This window comes from Triturus cristatus, chromosome 12 (genome assembly GCF_964204655.1).
Source record: "Triturus cristatus chromosome 12, aTriCri1.1, whole genome shotgun sequence".
Lineage (NCBI taxonomy): Eukaryota > Metazoa > Chordata > Amphibia > Caudata > Salamandridae > Triturus > Triturus cristatus.
In genome coordinates this window covers 65,872,142-65,890,441 of record NC_140595.1, presented here as the reverse complement: position 1 = coordinate 65,890,441, position 18,300 = coordinate 65,872,142, and the positions used below count along the sequence as shown (strand labels likewise).

At 49.6% G+C, this 18,300-nt stretch overlaps 1 protein-coding gene across 1 annotated transcript in view; it reads right to left on the bottom strand.

Annotated features, from left to right (window-relative positions):
* The window catches only part of ADAMTS10 (ADAM metallopeptidase with thrombospondin type 1 motif 10), a 200,978-nt gene that overhangs the window by 3,784 nt on the left and 178,894 nt on the right, over window positions 1–18,300 (bottom strand). Inside the window, exon 24 of the mRNA XM_085639546.1 lies at window positions 411–567. Within this exon, the coding sequence (XP_085495672.1) occupies window positions 411–567 (157 nt within the window). The remainder of the gene's footprint in view (window positions 1–410; window positions 568–18,300) is intronic.

Genomic DNA, 18,300 nt, shown 5'->3' with positions numbered 1-18,300 from the left:
TTCCCAATGGGGGTAAATGGGTCAAAGGAGCCAGATGTTGTGGATGAGCTGGGACTACTGCCAAGACAGGCACACATACCTGCCTCTCACAAGCATACACACACACTTCCTATGAAAGAAGATCACACCAACAGCCCACCCAGACAGATCCAACCAAACCACACACACCAGCATGATTAAGTTCATGGAGTATTACATTTACTTCTAGTCATTTACTGTCTCGCGGCTGTTTACCTTCAACATTGTCACCCAAAATAAACCAGATGCAAACATCGACTTTGTGTCTGCTGGCTATGCTGCAGCAGCTTTGGTAGGTAGTATTAATTTGATTTGGTTTCACCATAAGAGGAGGGATCCCCTTTATTCAGTTCAAACCCCTTTCCCCGAGGGCAACCTTTTTCGCCTTGTACCTTCTGGGTTTTCCGTGGGTCCTGGTTCGCACTTGCTCTCGCACTGTTGCATGGCTGCTGGCTTGACGGCGTCCACGCATTCACCGGAGGGTTGACCTGTATGCGCTAAGCACTGGACGGAGCGCATCTGTTGTCCAAAGCCGCACTGGGCAGAACACTGTGGATCATTAAAAGGCAAAATCAAGAAAATGACATGAAGACCAACCAGGGGCGATGTTCAAGAAGAGGGTGGAGTTGCATATGGATTCAGAATTAGTGATGTTAGAATAATTATGTGATCCCGGCATTGGAAGGGACACTTTGAGTGGCTTGATTCATCAGACAGTCCAGTAACTTTAGGAAACACCTCTTCTCTAATCATGAGGAAAAAAAGACTGTCGAAGGATGAAGCTGAAGAGTGGGTGTGTAATAGACAAGTGAGAGGTTGAAGAGGACTCAGACTTTATCGAAATGGAATCATTTGTTCCTTGGTACTAATGTTTTCAGTTGTGCTTACTTTTCCAATTTTTAATACATCTATTAGAACATTGGAATGTTGAGAGCGCAACTGAATCGAATGAGGTAGCTGAGGGCCAATCATTGGCTGGCCGTCTGCTCCAACATTCCAATGTCTGACTTTAGAATATTCTAACACCAGTGGATGGAATATTCTAATAGCCTTGTAGCTTTTCTGACTGAATGCTGTGAAGTCTCAAGACCTGGCTCTTCGACGGAACCGCAGCTCCACCAACCCACCCCCTCCCCTCAGCGCCTTGAGACCCTTACAGGTGAGTAGTCGTGCTATACCAGAATCCTTATTTATTTATTTGAAGACTCCTATTTTTTTTGCACAAACTTTATTGGGTTTTCATAGCACATACAATACGTGATATTATTGCAGTTCTGTACATCTGGTCGGGTCACAAATTCTGCTGTGTACATATCTTTTATGCATCATTGAATGCAGAGTAATAGTAGGACTATAGCCTATACAGAATACATTATTCGTGCAGTGCTGAGCCTGCATACATACATAGCATTATTAACCCTAAATGTGAAACCTACAAACTCCCTCCCACCTCCCCTCCATGCAAATGCACACTTTCCATGTCAGGACATGGGCGGACTTAGCTGCATTATTACCTGTCCCCTGGTGAAGTCAAATGAGTACTTAATACAGTGTGGCACATAGAAATGTCCAGGGCAGCACCCCTAGTGTATAAGAAAAGGAGGAAAAGAGGAATATGGTACTTACCAGTATGCATCTGTTCTTGGCATGTAGAGCTGCAGAGTTGTACACTTAGCATAGATCGCCATCTGGTGTTGGGCCCGGATGTTTGCAGTTTGTTTTTCTTCTTGGACAGTCTTTGGAAGTCACGAGTTTGGTGACTCCTCCTTCGGTCCGTACTGCGCATGGGCTTCGGCTCCATCCTCAGATTGTTTTTCGCCAACAGGGAAATGATGGAGCGTAGTAATAACAGTGAGAAACCCATGTGTTGTATCTAAATAAGATGTACTGGAACGGATACAGGTAGCCGGGGAGGCGGGTGGGCGTGTACAACTCTGCAGCTCTACATGCCAAGAACAGATGCTTACTGGTAAGTAGCATATTCCGTTTGAGGCATATGAGCTGCAGATTGTACACTTAGCATAGATTATATAGCAGTACCCAACCTTAGCGGCGACCACCGGTATCCGTTGCAGCTGTTTGAAAAAGTGTCTTTAGTACAGCCTGGCCCACCCTAGCTTGCTGCTTGGAATGCACATCTACACAGTAGTGTTTTGTGAAGGTGTGCGGTGTAGACCATGTGGCTGCTTTGCAGATGTCATCTAAGGGTATATTCCCTAGAAAAGCCATAGAAGCCCCTAACTTTCTTGTAGAGTGGGCTTTAGGAGGAACAGATAATGTTATCTTTGCCTTTTGATAGCAAATTTGTATGCATTTTACAATCCACCTAGCTATCCCTGATTTCGAAATGGGGTTGCCTTTATGTGGTGGAGAGAAGGAAACGAACAATTGTTTAGTCTTCCTGAAGGGTTGCGTTCTTTGTATGTAGTATAGCAACGCCCTTTTCACATCAAGTGTGTGTAAGGCCCTTTCCGCAACAGATTGGGGTTGCGAAAAGAAGACAGGTAATTCCACTGATTGATTGAGATGGAAGGGGGAAATGACTTTGGGCAGAAACTTCGGATTTGTGCGAAGTATGACCTTGCTGTGATGCATTTGTATGTAGGGTTCCTGTATGGTGAACGCTTGTATTTCACCAACCCTTCTAAGGGAAGTGATAGCTACAAGGAAAGCTGTTTTCCAGGTGAGAAACTGTAGCTCACATTTGTGCATTGGTTCGAAGGGCGGACCCATTAGTCGTGTAAGAACTAAATTTAGATTCCATACAGGGGAAGGTGGTGCCCTGGGAGGAATTACTCGTTTAAGGCCTTCCATGAAGGCTTTAATAGCGGGCACTCTGAAGAGTGATAAATGCTGTCTGTTTTGTAGATAAGCAGCGATCGCTGCTAGGTGTAGGCGTATGGATGAATATGCCAAGTTACACCTGTGAAGATGGAGCAGATAGCATATGATGTGCTGTATGGATGCATCTAGAGGGTTGATTGTATTATTACGGCAGTAAATTACAAATCTTTTCCACTTTGCGGCATAGCATGCTCTAGTGGTAGGACGTCTGGCTTCCATGATGATGTTCATGCAATCAGGGGGAAGGTTAAGGTATCCGAATTCTAAGATTTCAGGAGCCAGATCGCCAGGTTGAGCTGAGCTGGGTCCGGGTGCCTGATTTCTCCATGGTTCTGGGTTAGGAGGCATGGGGATAGGTGCAGTTTTTGATGTGGTACCACTGACAGTTGTAGTAGCGTGGTGTACCACGGCTGCCTGGCCCACGTGGGAGCTACCAGAATGAGTGTGAGGGAGTGCTGTTGTAGCTTCCTGACCACTAATGGAATTAGTGGGAGAGGTGGAAAGGCGTATGCAAATCTGCCTGACCAGTTCATCCATATCGCATTGCCCTTGGACAATGGGTGTGGGTATCTGGCGGCGAAGCTTGGGCATTTTTTGTTTTCGTGGGTGGCGAAGAGGTCTATCTGAGGATGCCCCCACTGTTGGAAGAATGGGTGAAGAACTTGTGGATGCAGTTCCCATTCGTGTAGTTGTTGCGTTTGTCTGCTGAGCAGATCTGCCATGGTGTTTTGTACGCCTGGAACGTGCTGTGCCAGGAGAAAGATGTTTTGGGGAATTGCCCATCTCCATATGCTCTGGGCTAAGCGGGAGAGCTGGGGAGAGTGTGTCCCCCCCTGTTTTTGTATATAATACATCGCAGTCATGTTGTCTGTGCGAATGAGGACTGCTTTGCCCGAAATCTGTTTTTGGAAAGATTTTAGGGCTAGAAAGATCGCCAAGAGCTCCAGATGGTTGATGTGGAGCGATTTTTGCTGTGGCGTCCATAGACCTTGCATGGTGAGGTGTAGGAGGTCGCTCCCCAGCCGGAGAGCGATGCGTCCGCTGTTAGAATCACCTGAGGAACCGGGTCCAGGAACGGCCGCCCTTTGGAAAGGTTTGTGGTGTTCCACCACTGCAGAGAGTGATGTGTGCGGCCGTCCACCAACACCAGATCCGTCAGCTGACCCTGGGCCTGGTTCCACTGTTGTGCTAGGCACTCTTGAAGTGGACGCATGTGGAGTCTTGCATGGGGCACTATGAAGATGCAAGACGCCATCATTCCTATGAGCTTCATAAACACTCTTGCTGGAAGAGAGTGTTGAGGAAGGAATGTTTTGCGTAAGGCTTGAATGCTTGTGATTCTGGCTGAGTTTGGATAGGCAATACCCTCGGAGGTGTCTATAGTGGCCCCGAGATATTCCTTTGTGTGAGATGGTATGAGGTGGGACTTTTGGTAGTTCACCGTGAAGCCTAGCTGGTGGAGCAGTTGGATGGTGCTGTTTGTATGTTGCACACATTGGTCGTAGGACGCGGCTTTTATCAGCCAGTCGTCTAAGTAAGGGAAGACGTGAATATGTTGACGTCTGAGGTGTGCTGCTACTACTGCTAGGCATTTGGTAAACACCCGTGGTGCGGTGGTGACCCCGAAGGGGAGAACCGTGAATTGGTAATGTTGCCCGTCCACCACGAACCTGAGGTATTTCCTGTGAGAGGGGTGTATTGGAATGTGAAAGTATGCGTCTTTCAGATCCAAGGTTGTGAGAAAGTCTCCCTGGCGGAGGAGTGGGAGGACTTGTTGTAGGGTGACCATGTGAAAATGGTCTGAATGTATGTAGGCATTTAGAGGCCGGAGGTCGAGAATGGGTCTGAGGGTCCCGTCTTTCTTTGGTATTAAGAAATATAGGGAGTAGACCCCTAGATTTTGTTGATTGACGGGGACCTGCTCTATAGCGTGTTTTTGGAGGAGTGAGAGTACCTCTTGTTTGAGCAGTGTGGAATGTTCTTGAGACATTGGACGGTGCCTTGGTGGGATATTGGGTGGGGTAGATGTTAGCTCGAGACAGTACCCTGACCGAATGATTTGGGTCACCCATTTGTCCGATGTTATGGACTCCCATGTGTGGATAAAGTCTTGTAGTCTGCCCCCGACCGGAGTGGGATGGTCTGGGGGGAGCGGAGGGGAGTCATTGTGCGGGTGGGGTGGCAGAACGGGTGTTGTTGGTTTTGCCCCTGCCCTTATTGTTGTTGCCTCTGTAACCACCCCTTTGATTGCCCTTTGAAAAGGTATTTTGAGGAGGGGACTTGTAGGAGGTAGAGGCGTTATCGGTGGAGGAGCCTCTGCCTGTGCCACGAAAGGACGAGCGTCGAAAGGAACGTTTAGAGGCTTGTGTTTGGAGTGCCCCCATAGACTTTGCTGTGTCTGTGTCCTTTTTCATCTTTTCCAACGCTTCGTCTACCTTTGGCCCAAAGAGAGTTTGCTGGTCAAAGGGGTGATTGAGTATGGACGCCTGCACTTCAGGCTTGAACCCTGAGATCCTGAGCCAGGCATGGCGACGAAGCAGGACACTGGTATTTATGGCTCTAGAAGCAGTGTCGGCTGCATCGAGGGCACACTTAATGGAGGTGTTTGTAATTAGTTTACCCTCCTGTATCAGGTCATGAGCCTTGCGCTTGTGTTTTTCTGGAAGGTGCTGCATAAGAGCCTCTAGTTCGTCATAGTGTGCTCTGTCATATCGCGCAAGCAGTGCTTGTGTGTTTGCAATGCGCCACATGTTTGCAGCTTGGGAGGCGGTGCGTTTACCAGACGCGTCCAGAAGTTTAGATTCCTTGTCTGGCGGTGGGGCTTCTCCTGAGGATTGGGAGTTAGCCCGCTTTCTAGCTGTGGAGACAACTAGGGAATCTAGGGGAGCAGGGCCCTTAATGTATGCAGGGTCTGTGGGTGCCGCCTTGTACTTCTTCTCTATTCTAGGGTTCAGTACTCTGGCCCTGACAGGGTCTTTGAACACCTCTGTAGCGTGCTTGGTGACACCCTTAAGCATGGGTAAAATAGAAGTGGATTTGTCTTGTATGTCAAATGTATCCAGTAGGAAGTCTTCTTCCACTGGTTCACTGTGCATGTCCACCCCATGGTAGTGTGCTGCTCTCTGCACTAAATGATGAAACCCTAAGGAGTCCTCTGGAGGAGACGGCCTGGATGGGTATAGGTCGTCCTGAGGTATATCGGGTATATCAGGGTTATTGTAATCCTCCCATGGGTCTGGGGTCCCTGGTGGAGTGGGATCCATTGGGGCGTCCGCCGGGTAATTGTCCGGGTCCCCGTCATCCGGATCTGGGGATGGGGCCGGATCGTAGTGAGGTAAAGGTGGCGGAGACCTGGGAGGTGGAGGAGGTAGGGGAGGCGGTAGTGGGGAGGGCACTCTGAGGGGAGAAGTAGCAGAGTCCTTCCTTTTGGGTGGAGGAGGAGGAGCCGGAGTATCAAGGCGTCTTTTCTTGGTAATTAAAGTCAAAAGCCCAGTCTTTGGATCTTTGGACAGAGTCTTTTGTAAAGGGTCTGGTGTAAACAGAGCCAATGGTGCCGAATCGTCTGTCGGCACCGGTGATTTCGGAACCGAGGGTTTCGATGGTTTGTGTGCGCCATGCTTTCTTGAGGTCTCCGGGTGTTTCGGCGTCGAATGAGGTTTCGGCGCCGGGGCGTCGGTGCCGACAGATTTGTGTTTGTGTTTGGTCGGCACCGAGTGTCCAGGCTTTGGCACCGGTGGCTTCGGAGTCGAGCTGGATATTGCTTTCTTCGGTGCCGGATGCTGTTTTTCGGCACCGGGCGTCGGCTGGCTCGATCCCGAGCTGCCGTGAGACTGGAGGCTTCGACACCGGGCCCGAAGGTGGGGTGATAGAAGCTTTGGTTTTGGTTTTGCCCAGGCCGGCAGGCGAGGGAGTAACCTGAGTCTCTTTGGTTTTCGGCGCGGGGGTGGGAGGGGGCATAGTACTCACGGCCCGCTGCGCCGGTGTAACGTCCTCCACGTCGGAGTCGTCGGCCTCGGAAGCGCTGACGACGTCTTCCTCCTGCTCGGTGTGTGTTTGCCCCGAAGCTTCGGCGCCGTCTCCGAAGATGTCCGGTGGAGCTGCAGAGGATGAGTGCGCCATGGTGCGTCGAGCTCTTCGATCTCGGATGGTCTTCTTCGATCGAAAAGACTTGCAGGCGGGGCAGTCTCTAGCCTCGTGTTCAGGAGAGAGGCAAAGGTTACACACCTGATGGAGGTCGGTGTGGGGAAATTTAGACCCACATTTTGGGCACTTTTTGAACGGAGTCCTTTCCATCGGCCGGGACCGGAGTCGAGGAGGGCCCGAAGGCCGGTGCCGATGTACGGGATGGAGAAAGTGCCGCTTCGAGAGATGAAGATGATGATGAAGAAACTCGAAGAAACGAGGATTTTCCGTCGAGGCTGGAACCGTAGAAGTTCGAAGCCGGAGCACGAAGTATCACATCCGAGCCCGATGGCGGAAAAAAAACAATCTGAGGATGGAGCCGAAGCCCATGCGCAGTACGGACCGAAGGAGGAGTCACCAAACTCGTGACTTCCAAAGACTGTCCAAGAAGAAAAACAAACTGCAAACATCCGGGCCCAACACCAGATGGCGATCTATGCGAAGTGTACAATCTGCAGCTCATATGCCTCGAACATATATATATACTTTCTATAACCCTTGCACAGTATCCGGGTATTACGCCAGCCATCCGAATCATGCCAGTGGCCCCTCAGCGTGGAACGGATTCAAGATTGTTAGAAGTCGTGCTCAGTTGTTCAGTGTGTCCAGGGCCTCCAAGGACTCTAGCAGTCTGTCCCACTCCATTGCTATTGGTGTTTTGCGCAGTCCCCTGTATTCTTCTCTACCGAGCGCACCACTTTCTTCCTTCCCCCATTGTAAAACATCTCGCCAATTCGATATATACCTTGAGGGATGCAGACTTCCATTGATTAATTATCAGGCATTTCGCTAGAAGAAGTCCAAATCTGCAAATTTTGCCTGCACTTTGTAACTTTTGGGGTGGGGATACAGCCCCAGCAAGCAGCTTTCCGCTGTATTCCAGTTAGTCCCCTCCGCCACCTCCTCCAACGCCGTTATTGTTTGTGCCCAGTAGGATGAGAGAGTAGGGCAAGTCCATAACATATAGATCAAGTCTGCCTCCTGTTCACAACATCTGGGACACGCAGCTGATGAATCCGGAAACGCAGCATGTAATCTGTGTGGTGTGAGATAGGCCCTGTGTAGTACCATGTACTGAATGAATTTAAATCTGGAATTGCGCAAGACTTTTCTCGCAAATGCTTAAGGGTATTCCAGTCCTTGTCCTGTAGCATCTTTCCCAGGTCATGCCCCCACCCTTCCCATAGCTGTATCAGGGGCACTGCTAAATGTGTACGCAGGCCTCAATACAGCCATCGCATTAAGTGCCTGCCGTGTCCCATTAAGTATATTGAGTGTACAAATTTGTGCGTATCGGGTTCTGTGCCGCCCGGAGCCCAATGTAATTTTATGTAGCATGTAATATTTGCATGCGCAAGAAACTGGGAGTCTGAAAGACCCTGCGCATGTACAAAGTTTGTGTGATTTAGAAGCATATCATCACCAAACAGCGCCCCTATCGTTGTCACCCTGTCTGTTCCCATGTGTGCAGTCGACGTCGCGTCAATGTACCAGTTGGAGTGAGGAGACCCAGGAGTGGTATGTTGGGGGCATATGGAACAGCCCAAGCAGTGTACTTAAGGGCCAGTTCCCAATATGTGAGGGCAACTTTCAGCAGTGATGGCGCTGTGGCTGGGGTCCGCTCCTGGGGACACAGTAGTTTGTGTAATGTACCCTGGGAAAGCATGCGAGGCTTGTAGGCTCGCTCATGTAGGTTGTGGCCAGCCAGTCAGTACGTAAGCCATTGTAGCTGGCCTGCTAGGTAATAGGACTTTAAATCAGGTGCGCCCAGTCCCCTACTTTCGGACGGCAACTGCAGTTTCGCTAGTCCCACCCATCTCCGGCTGTTCCCCCAGATCAGTTCCGTCACGAGTGTGTTCAGTACTTTGAAGTAATGTGTCGGGACCACTATAGGTAGGTTGGTAAAACAGTACAATACTTGTGGGAGCATGACCATTTTTGATATCGCAAGGCGTCCCGCTACAGAGAGGGGGAGAGATGTCCAGAAGGATACCTGCGAGCGCAAGGAGGATTTTGCCTCTTGGAGATTTCCTTCCAATGATCTTGGGCATCCCTGCATACCTGGATCCCTAAATATCTGAAAGTGTTGGGAGCTACTAGGAGTATGCGATCTCCAAGGGCAACTATCTGAGTCCGGGGGTTGTCCTCAAAAAAGAAAGTGTAGGATTTGTCCACATTTACTGCTAATCCAGACATGTGTTCAAAGAGCGTAAAGGTTTGGGCTATAGACTGCAGATCGTCGTGGAGATATCAAATTTATAACAGTAGGTCATCAACGTAGAGCGAGTGTGTGGATTGTGGGACCAACAGGGATTCCCCACTTCGGTGCCTACTGACGCAGCTGCTGCGCTACGGGTTCCAACGCAAGCACGAATAACATTGGGGATCGCGGGCCCCCCTGTCTCGTGCCCCTGTTCACTGAGTATGGGCTTGAGATGTGTGGTCCTGTACATACCCTTGCCGTGGGGAGGCATATAGCAGTTTAACCCATCAGAGATAATTTGGGGGGAGCGTCAAATTTACGAAGGACAGACCAAAATGTATTCCCCAGTTTAAGGTGTCAAAAGCTTGACGTAAGTCGAGCTAAATACATCCCGCCGCATGGAGCTCGTCAGGGGTCGCATTCATTAGGTGATAGAGCCTTCGTATGTTTAGTGATGTGCTTCGGCCGGATATGAACCCGCACTGGTCTGTGTGTATGAGCTTCGGCAGGAGCGAGAGCAAGCACCTTACTCAATATTTTATTGTATTGTATTGTATTAAATTCTTGTTGATCGCAACTGTCACCCCAAGGGTATCCTGGAGCTGGACCATAGGTGAGTCATCAGATCCGATACACTACATTACTTTGGAAAGAGATAGGTCTTTAGCTCCCTTTTAAAGGAGGGGAATTCTTGCTTACTCCTGAGCAACAGAGGGAGAGTATTCCACAGCTTAGCTGCTGTAAAACCAAAGGCACGACCACCCATCCTCACTCTAACGAATTTAGGGACTATGGTCAAAAAAGCCGAGGAGGATCTTAAAGGTCTAGCAGCCTGGTACCACGAAAAGAGGTGTTGAAGTGGCAGCGGTCCCAGCCCATGCAGCGCTCTGAACACAACACAGGCAGCTTTAAAGAGAATACGCTGCTGAACAGGCAGCCAATGGAGGTCAGACAGAGCTTCTGAAGATGATGCAGAGCGAGGTCGATCTAAAGCCAGTTTGGCCGCCATGTTTTGAACCCTCTGCAGCCTACCTACTAAAGACTTAGGTGCCCCCAGAAGTAGTGCGTTACAGTAGTCTAACCTACTGAGTATAGTACTGCGCACCACCTCTATTCGAGCCTGTGGGGGAATCAACGGCAAGATTTTGCGTAGGGCTCGAAGCAGGCCCATGCACGTAGCTATGGTCTTATTCACCGAGGCATTTAGTTGCAGTATACTCAGTGTTCAATAACAACAGTGGCCTGTAGGCTGTGATGTCTGTGGGGTCTCTGCCATTTTGGCAGTGAGGTCACCAGGGCCTTTGCCATGGTGGGGGGTAGGGTGCCAGTGTGTAGCACCATCTGATACAGTTGTTCTAAGTGAGGAACTAATTGGGCTGTGAAGGTGGCATAGATCTCTATTGGGAGTCCGTTGAGCAAAAGCGTTTAGTTACGGGGAGTTCTTTAATTACTTTTCTAAACTCTGTATTAGTCACAGGTGCAGCCAGGACCTTCCTTGCCTCTGCTGTGATCCTCGGGAGTGCTATGCTGTCAAGGAGCCCCATATAATGTCTTGTAGTAGCTAAGAAATGCGGCGTTAATCCCCTTCTGGGTGGTTTCATGAGCCATAGTAGGGGCATTCCTAAGTATTTGTGCTAGTGATGAGCTTGACTTCTCTGTCTCTGCATGCAGCCTTTGTGTGTAGGAGTGCTGGCCTATTACGTGAAGGCGCTCTAGCAACTCTGCATATTCAATATGAACTTTTTGTAGCTCCGTTGCCTTCTCTGTGTCTGCCGCTGCCGCTCATTCGAATACTCCTAGTCCCGCTTCTACTCGTTTTAACTTAAGATTCTCCATTTGGCGTACCCCGTCGTTGTGCTGATTGGTGTGCCCCTTATGACCGTCTTGAATGCTTACCATTCGATTAATCGGGAGAAGGCTTACCTGCCTTTTTCATTAAAATAATTGCTGATGGTGGTAGCTAGGGTTTCTCAGAACAGGCGGGGATCCAGGCTCCATGTGGGAACTGGCATAGGAATCTGACCCCCGGACAAGGTAAGTTCCAGGGGGTTGTGATCAGAAAGCGTCTTCCCGAGGTAAGTGGTATGCAGTATCTGGGGCAGGAGTGCGGTGGTGCATAAGATGCGATCAAGTCGCGTATGTAATGTGTGCGGTGGGGAGTATTCTTGCATGCACTCGTTTTTACTATGCCAAGCGTCTGATAGTGCCCATCCCTGAACCCAGGTATGGAGGGCCTTGGCCTGATGGACAGAGGCCATACCCTGTAGCAGGGGGTGTGAATGTTCCAACTCGGTATCTAGTACTGCATTGAAATCCCCTTCTAATATCCAAGGATAAATAAACCAGCAGGTGAGTGTCATGTTAAGTTGTGCATGGATCTTATGTTGTTCCGTGTTTGGGGCGTACATGCTGCCCAATACCGCAGGCTCTCCATCAGGTTTACCCTGGAGTAGTGTACAGCTGCCGTTACTGTCTATGCATTTCTCTAGGACTTCAAACGGGACCCCTCCCAATTCAATACAGCTGCCCTCTGCAAGAAAACCAGAGAAGAAGGTTTTAAAAACTGGTCCTTTCAACTTTCAGTAGTTTAAGGGCTTCAGCATTAGTTGTGTGTTTCTTGTAGGAATGCTATATGGGTTTTACGCTGGCGCAGTCGTGTATAAATTCTGTGTTATTTATGTATGGATCCCATCCCCCGGAGATTCCATGTTGTTACGTTATAGAGACCTGTAGTGTCAATGGCAGTTTACAGTAGGCGGTGTTCCTTCCCAACACACAGGAAAACAGAAGATTCTGCATGTCCACATAATAGAGTAAGGCTTGTCAGGTAACCTAACGAGATCAAACAACTTTTGAATGCCCAATACGAGGTCAGACATTGGAACACTGTATTAACTGTAAGAAGTAATGTGCATTTGCTGGTGGGGTCATGCAAAGTAAAGCGAGTATCGGTACAGCAGATGACATCTGGCTGTCACTGTATTGTAATAGAGTAGCTCCCGGAGTCTGGAAGAGGTCGAGATTGTGTAGGGGTTGGACGTTGTGAATAGCAATGATGTTAAGCGGAACATGGTGAGCACCCATATATGTGGTAAAGTGTTCCGTGTTGACTGAGTCTTCGTACCAAGGAACTGCCTATTACAATCTTAAGTGTGTGCGTATTCTGTGTGTATAGCCATTTGTGTGACAGGGCAGGATGGACAGAAAGGGGGAAAAACACATTATACGTTACCACCCAGTGTACATCGTGTTGGCGCAGTGGTTTGCTCATCAGCTCAGTAAATCGTTCACCAGCTGTGGTGTTATGGTAGCGAATAGTCAAACTGTTCTCAGAGTCCGAGTGCACTGTGGTGTCTGCCGATGACTCGTCTGTAGAGAGCAGCCCCGCATCTCAGAGCGCTGCCGCAGTCTGGATCGCCACTCATCGACCCTCTAGTACCTGCTCCTGCGATAGGGCTTTGTAAGCTGTGACATTGCTCGCCTTCTTTTCCCAGTCGTTGTCCGCTGAGACTGTTGGGGGAGTTTGGGGGGGGGGGGTCCTTGTGTCCCCCAGAAAGACCGGTCCAGGAAGGTAGTTTCGATCCATGTCCATACAGCATCTGGGTTGACAACGAAATGGCTTTTGTGATCATATAGGATTTTTAAGCGGGCTGGGTATATATAACACTGTGTATTTGAGGTTTAGTGTTCCAAGTGATATTTTCACCTTAGTAGGAGGCTCTTTGGCATTGAACCATGAGTGTACAATTTGGGAACAGAGAGATACGTGTATTGTCATATGTTATAGGTGCTTTTTCTCTGGCACAGCGGAGTAGAGTGTCCCAGTCTTTGTAGTTGAGCTTACGGGCAACGATAGGGCGTTGTGGCGCACCCAGGATCGGTCTTCTGGTGGGGACCTTGTGAGCTCTCTCGACACAGAAGAGGTCTGTGAGCCCCTCCAGAGCCACCTCCGTATGCAGCCACGTTTCCATGAATTGAGTGACATTAGAGCCCTCGCAGTTTTCGGGTAAACCAGTGATCCACACATTATTTTGGCGTGAGCACCCCTTTGCATTCTCCACCCGGTCCTGCAACGTGACCACCTGTCTGTGGAGTTGTGCTTTTTTGTCGGTGTGGTCTTTTTGCTTGGGGCCTATTTCAGCCACCTCCGTCGTATTGTTTTTGACTGTGTCCGCAAGTTTCTTATAATCAGCTTTGAGGAGAGCGAGATCTGTAGTTAGGGCCCCAAGTTGTTGCTCGATTGCCTTCCGACAGTCTCAGATTTCCTTCAATATTATGTTGAGTTTGTCAGGGTGCGGGTCCGTTGCTGTGGGAGGCACATAGTCATCAGCAAAGGTGGTGGAGGAGCCCTTCGGCCCATCGGGTTGTGAGCGTCCAGGATCAGCCTGGTCTGTTGTCTTTTCTCTTGTGCTGCCCATGTTGTCAGCGCAGGACCCCGATTCACAACCACTGCACTGAGGTACACCTCATGGTTCCAAAGGACACATGAGGTAGTCGCACCTCCACACGATTCACGTGTTAAGTCCCAGGGCAGTAAGGGGATGGAGGGCAGCTCACGGTGGCTCCGCTATTCCTTTCAGATTGCGTAACTCGCTGTGACGATGCCATAAGGAAGCTGCTAGTCCCCAGGCAGGGAGCAGTATCGTTGAGGGTGCTGGGTCTGACTGTAGCTTGGCCACGCGGGATAGGGGGGCACGGCACCTGCCCGCTACAGGCCCGCTTCCCGATCCATGTCTATGCTGCCAGTTGTTTCTCACTGCGATTCGCTTAAGCCCCAGCAGGGATAGTGCAGCATACGGCTGGATTCTGGAGAGCGCCCACCACCCCAATAGCCGGTGCAGTCGGTCAGGTGGGCCACAAGGCGCTTATGCGTGGAGCATGGACTCAAAGACAACTACGGCCACTCCACAAGAGTAATACTTCTGCTTCTTGTTACAGGAGTTGCCCTCTCAGTCTCCCTGGTTGACTAGTTCAGCAGGCTGAGATTTACAGAGGGGGCCTGTTGTCCCACAGATCAGTCTGCTGCAAATGTGATTCAGGGAGAGGGTCCCCCACACTCCAATCTGCCAATCTTTCTTGTCGTTTGGGCCCCAAGGGCACCAAGGCGCAGCCCGCACTTCTGTCCGTGATTCCGGCACCCCAGCATCCCATCAATCTGCAGAATCTGTTAGGCGGACAGGCAGTGCCAGTACCAACCAAGGGAGGGGCTCTCGCCGGCCCTGGTGCAGCCCCCTTCGGAGCTGATACCACACAGAGTGAGGCGTAGTCTTTCTAGATTCATCCTAGGTATGACCAACTGGTAGACCTGCGCAGGGCCGGCTTTAGGGCAGTGCGACTGGTACGGCCACACTTGGCACTGACCTGTGGAGGGGGCGCCGACCTCAGGGTTGGGCGCTGTGTTTAGCAAAAATGTATGATTGGAGAGATGAGGGGCACTTATGCCCGGTCGTAGTGAGAGATTCAGAGGAGACGTTCATGTGGTGTGGGGGCGCCAAAAATGATTCTCGCACCGGGCGCCACCAGCACTAAAGCCGGCCCTGGGCCCGTGCCTCGGGGCAGACCCGTCAAATCGATTCCTTTACACCTAGCACTGATCGGGCACAGCCAGCCACAGTCATGGGCAGGGGCTCCACGTTTTTCTGTTCTTGTCAGCACTGTTCTTGTTCGGCAGCCCGATGCTTTAGGCCTCTCCTCCAAGCCAGTGTTTACCGCGCCGTCGGAAGGGCCCGTGTCGTCGAAGGTCTGCACAGTGGTGGAGTCTGTTACCCTGGTGGGTTATTCTTGAGAGCCATTAAAGCTGTGGTGTCTCTGTGCGGGGTCAGATGGCTACCACTAACCCTGGGCGTAGTTCACATAGTAGCGCTACACGTAGCTACGCGAAGTGCACTTTGCACTACGCGAGCTACGCATAGCACTATGCGAACTGCGTACTGCGGTAGGAAATGCTGTTCGCGATGATTGCACAGTGGCGGATGCTTGTCCACACTGTGCAGTCATTGCAAACGGCATCTTGCACAGTGCAAGCGGTCGTTTTCTGCCGCTCGAGTAGATTTGTTCTCGAGCGGCAGCTTTCTCAACGCGGATTGTTAGTTTCTCATCGCGAGCGGTCGTGAGCATACGCGACCACTCGCAATGAGAAACCTGACCTCCCCGCGTTGAGAATCTCGCCAGGAGGTTTATCTTCCACGCTCGCAATCGGCAACCTGATGTTGCTGATCGCGAACGAGGAAAAAAGTCTCGCCGGGATGTCAGTTTGCTCACTCGCGGTCACCAACTTGACGTTGAGGACCGCGAGCAAGCAGAAAAGGACCACTACGTGTGTTTGCACTGTGCTACGTGCAATTCCTGTAGTGCGAAGTAGCACAAACTTCGCAAACTACGCGAGCATAGCATAGTACTTTGCCCAGGGTTAGCTACCACAAGGCGAGGGTATAGCAGGATTGTGCAGCTAGGCCTGGGAGCTTCCCTTCTATGCATCCGCCATCTTCGGCGGTTAGCCACGCCCCCCCATTGAAGTCTCCTAAATGTAATTATCCTTGTTAGAGGCTCTTGTCTGCGGCTCGGAATATAACTCAGCAGCGGACTATAAGGATATAATATCTCACATATTCATTATTTTATCACTTCGGCTGTTCTTTGTTTTTTTTGTTGCCCTCGTATCACCATGGCATCTGCAAATCTAAGACTGCTCTATCTGTGCGCCCTGCATTCGCCCTCGGTCCTGTCGTAATCCTCACCTATGACGGTGCCTTGGGGTAATATTTGGAATACTTGGTCAATTCCTTGGTCCGTGCACCACTTCGAGAGATCAGCCCATAATGCAGATGGAGAGCCCATTTTGCATCCTGAATCTAAATGCCATCCCCAGACAGCCGCTCCAACCCAGTCCACAAACTTTGGGGGTAGTGGCTCCATCCAGATCTTGCAGACTTCCCTCCGTGCGATAAGTATCAGACAAAATAATAACCCACTCTGCTCCTATCGCAGGAGGTTGCGCATTGTCATGTCTGCTCCTAGGAGAACTAGCATTAAATTCATGACGATCCCCAACCCATAGATATTTCTCAGGATAAGCTCTATTCCACTCCAAAATTCCTTTAACCTGGGACACAGGAAGAATATATGGTCATCCTTGGCATCGACACAACCACACCTCCTGCACCTGGGGGCAGTAAACTTAGCTATTTTGAATGGCGTTCAATAAAGCCAATTAATGGTGAAAAAATGGTTCCACTTTAAATTCGCTGGTTTGACAACTGAGTATGAAAGCTTCAGAGAGTCACTCCAAAGTGGTAAAAGATCCACTTCTTGAAAGACATCTTTCCACGCTTAGTGAGGAGGTTTTAAATTCTTTTAATTTACAGTCAAAAGTCTCCAGTACCAAGCTGCGACCTCCTTACTTTTAGGTCTAATATCTTGGAGGGAAAGCTCGAAATCCCAATCACCCTCTATCTCCTGTTTCGAGGCCACAAACCAAGGAAGAAAATTGAACAAATTTGAACCTGGGCTGACTATGTACAATTTTTGCTCTTAGAACCTACCAGGGGAGCAGCCCTTAAGTTGTCACTAAATCTGCCCAGATAACGATTCCGGCCCGCCTTAAAGGGAGACTAAGACCATCTCTTATGCAGACCGGGGTACCCGGGGAGTTCCATATTGGGGCAAAGTCAGAGTAATAGCCTAAGCTAAACATTTTCCTAATCCTGCACCATAGATTCAATGCAGACCTCAAAACTTTCAAGCGCACATTCTTAAAGAATTTGGGGCAAACTTATACAAGAATCCCTCATCGCTCAATTCTCTAACCATTTCACCCAGGAGCATCCATCAAGTAGAGTTATCAGGTTTCCCTATTAATATACGGCATTCCTAAACTGGAGCGCTGCACAATACAAGTTTAAATCTGGAAGGGCCAGGCCGCCCATATCAAGCCTACGCCTAAGCTTTTTCCAAGCCTACTTTTAAAGTGACAGTTAGCAGCAGTCCCCTAGACCACTGCATGCTCCTGCTGAAACTTTCACCCCAATTTACAAGGAAGAAGGGGGCCAAAGACACCACTTCCCTCTTGCAAAGGAGTTACCACCCCAACGTGGGAGTCAGCAACTTCTCCATGGTTTGAGAGTGGAATAAGTACCGATTCGGTATTTGAAGGAATGCCCAAAGTACACCCCTTCTTAATCAGCATGCAGTCGAATGGCCAGATCCCACCTTTGTGCGACTTCAAATTCAATCGACGTGCTTATGCCTGCAAAACAAATTGTGACATCTGGGCCCCTATATTTGATCTCCCTGTCAATTTGCTCAATCCACTTATAAGGGATTCATCCCCGTACAATGTATTCATTCATGTTTTTGATAGCTATTCACCACACCTAGCTCAGTGAACCAAGTCGAAGCCTGAGACCCAGAGTACGCTGAACACCATGTTGATGCACCTGTGAAGAAAGTGGTTTGTTTTTAAGGTGGACAACATTGTGGGGAAAGACTCTAACCTCTTCATTTGGTTATGACGTGTGCAGTACATACAATTATGCTGGTTGCATTGAAGGCATTCCCCTGGTATCCTGTATTAGCCACCTGCTTATTTCCATTCAATGGAGGTTTGTTCATCTTGACCCCTTCTAATGGCTTATGTGGTGCTTAGGACTTGGGTGTACTGCAGCTCCTGCGGGGTGTGTGTCCTTGCGGCACGTTTCACAAATGATACTTCAATGTCTTCCCTTGAGTCTATTTTCCAGCTCTCTACACAATGATACCGCTATACTCTTCCTGTGCACACAACCTCTTGGATTCCCACATATGCAACACTCAATCCTGCCAGCCTGCCTCGCTCCACACTACGGAACATGTGTATTTAAATAAAGAATTGATCTAAGGGCTGCAAGGCGTTTTCTTTAGCGTATTTTAGAAAACAGGTTGTTCTTACAAGAAAAGAACCTTGGCTCATGAAGTCTTATATTTTAAGATTGGTTCCTCTCTTGTGACCAGGGGATACCCAACAATTCGGTTCCAGATCGGCCTGTTCTCCTATTATGAATACAGCCCCTTAATAC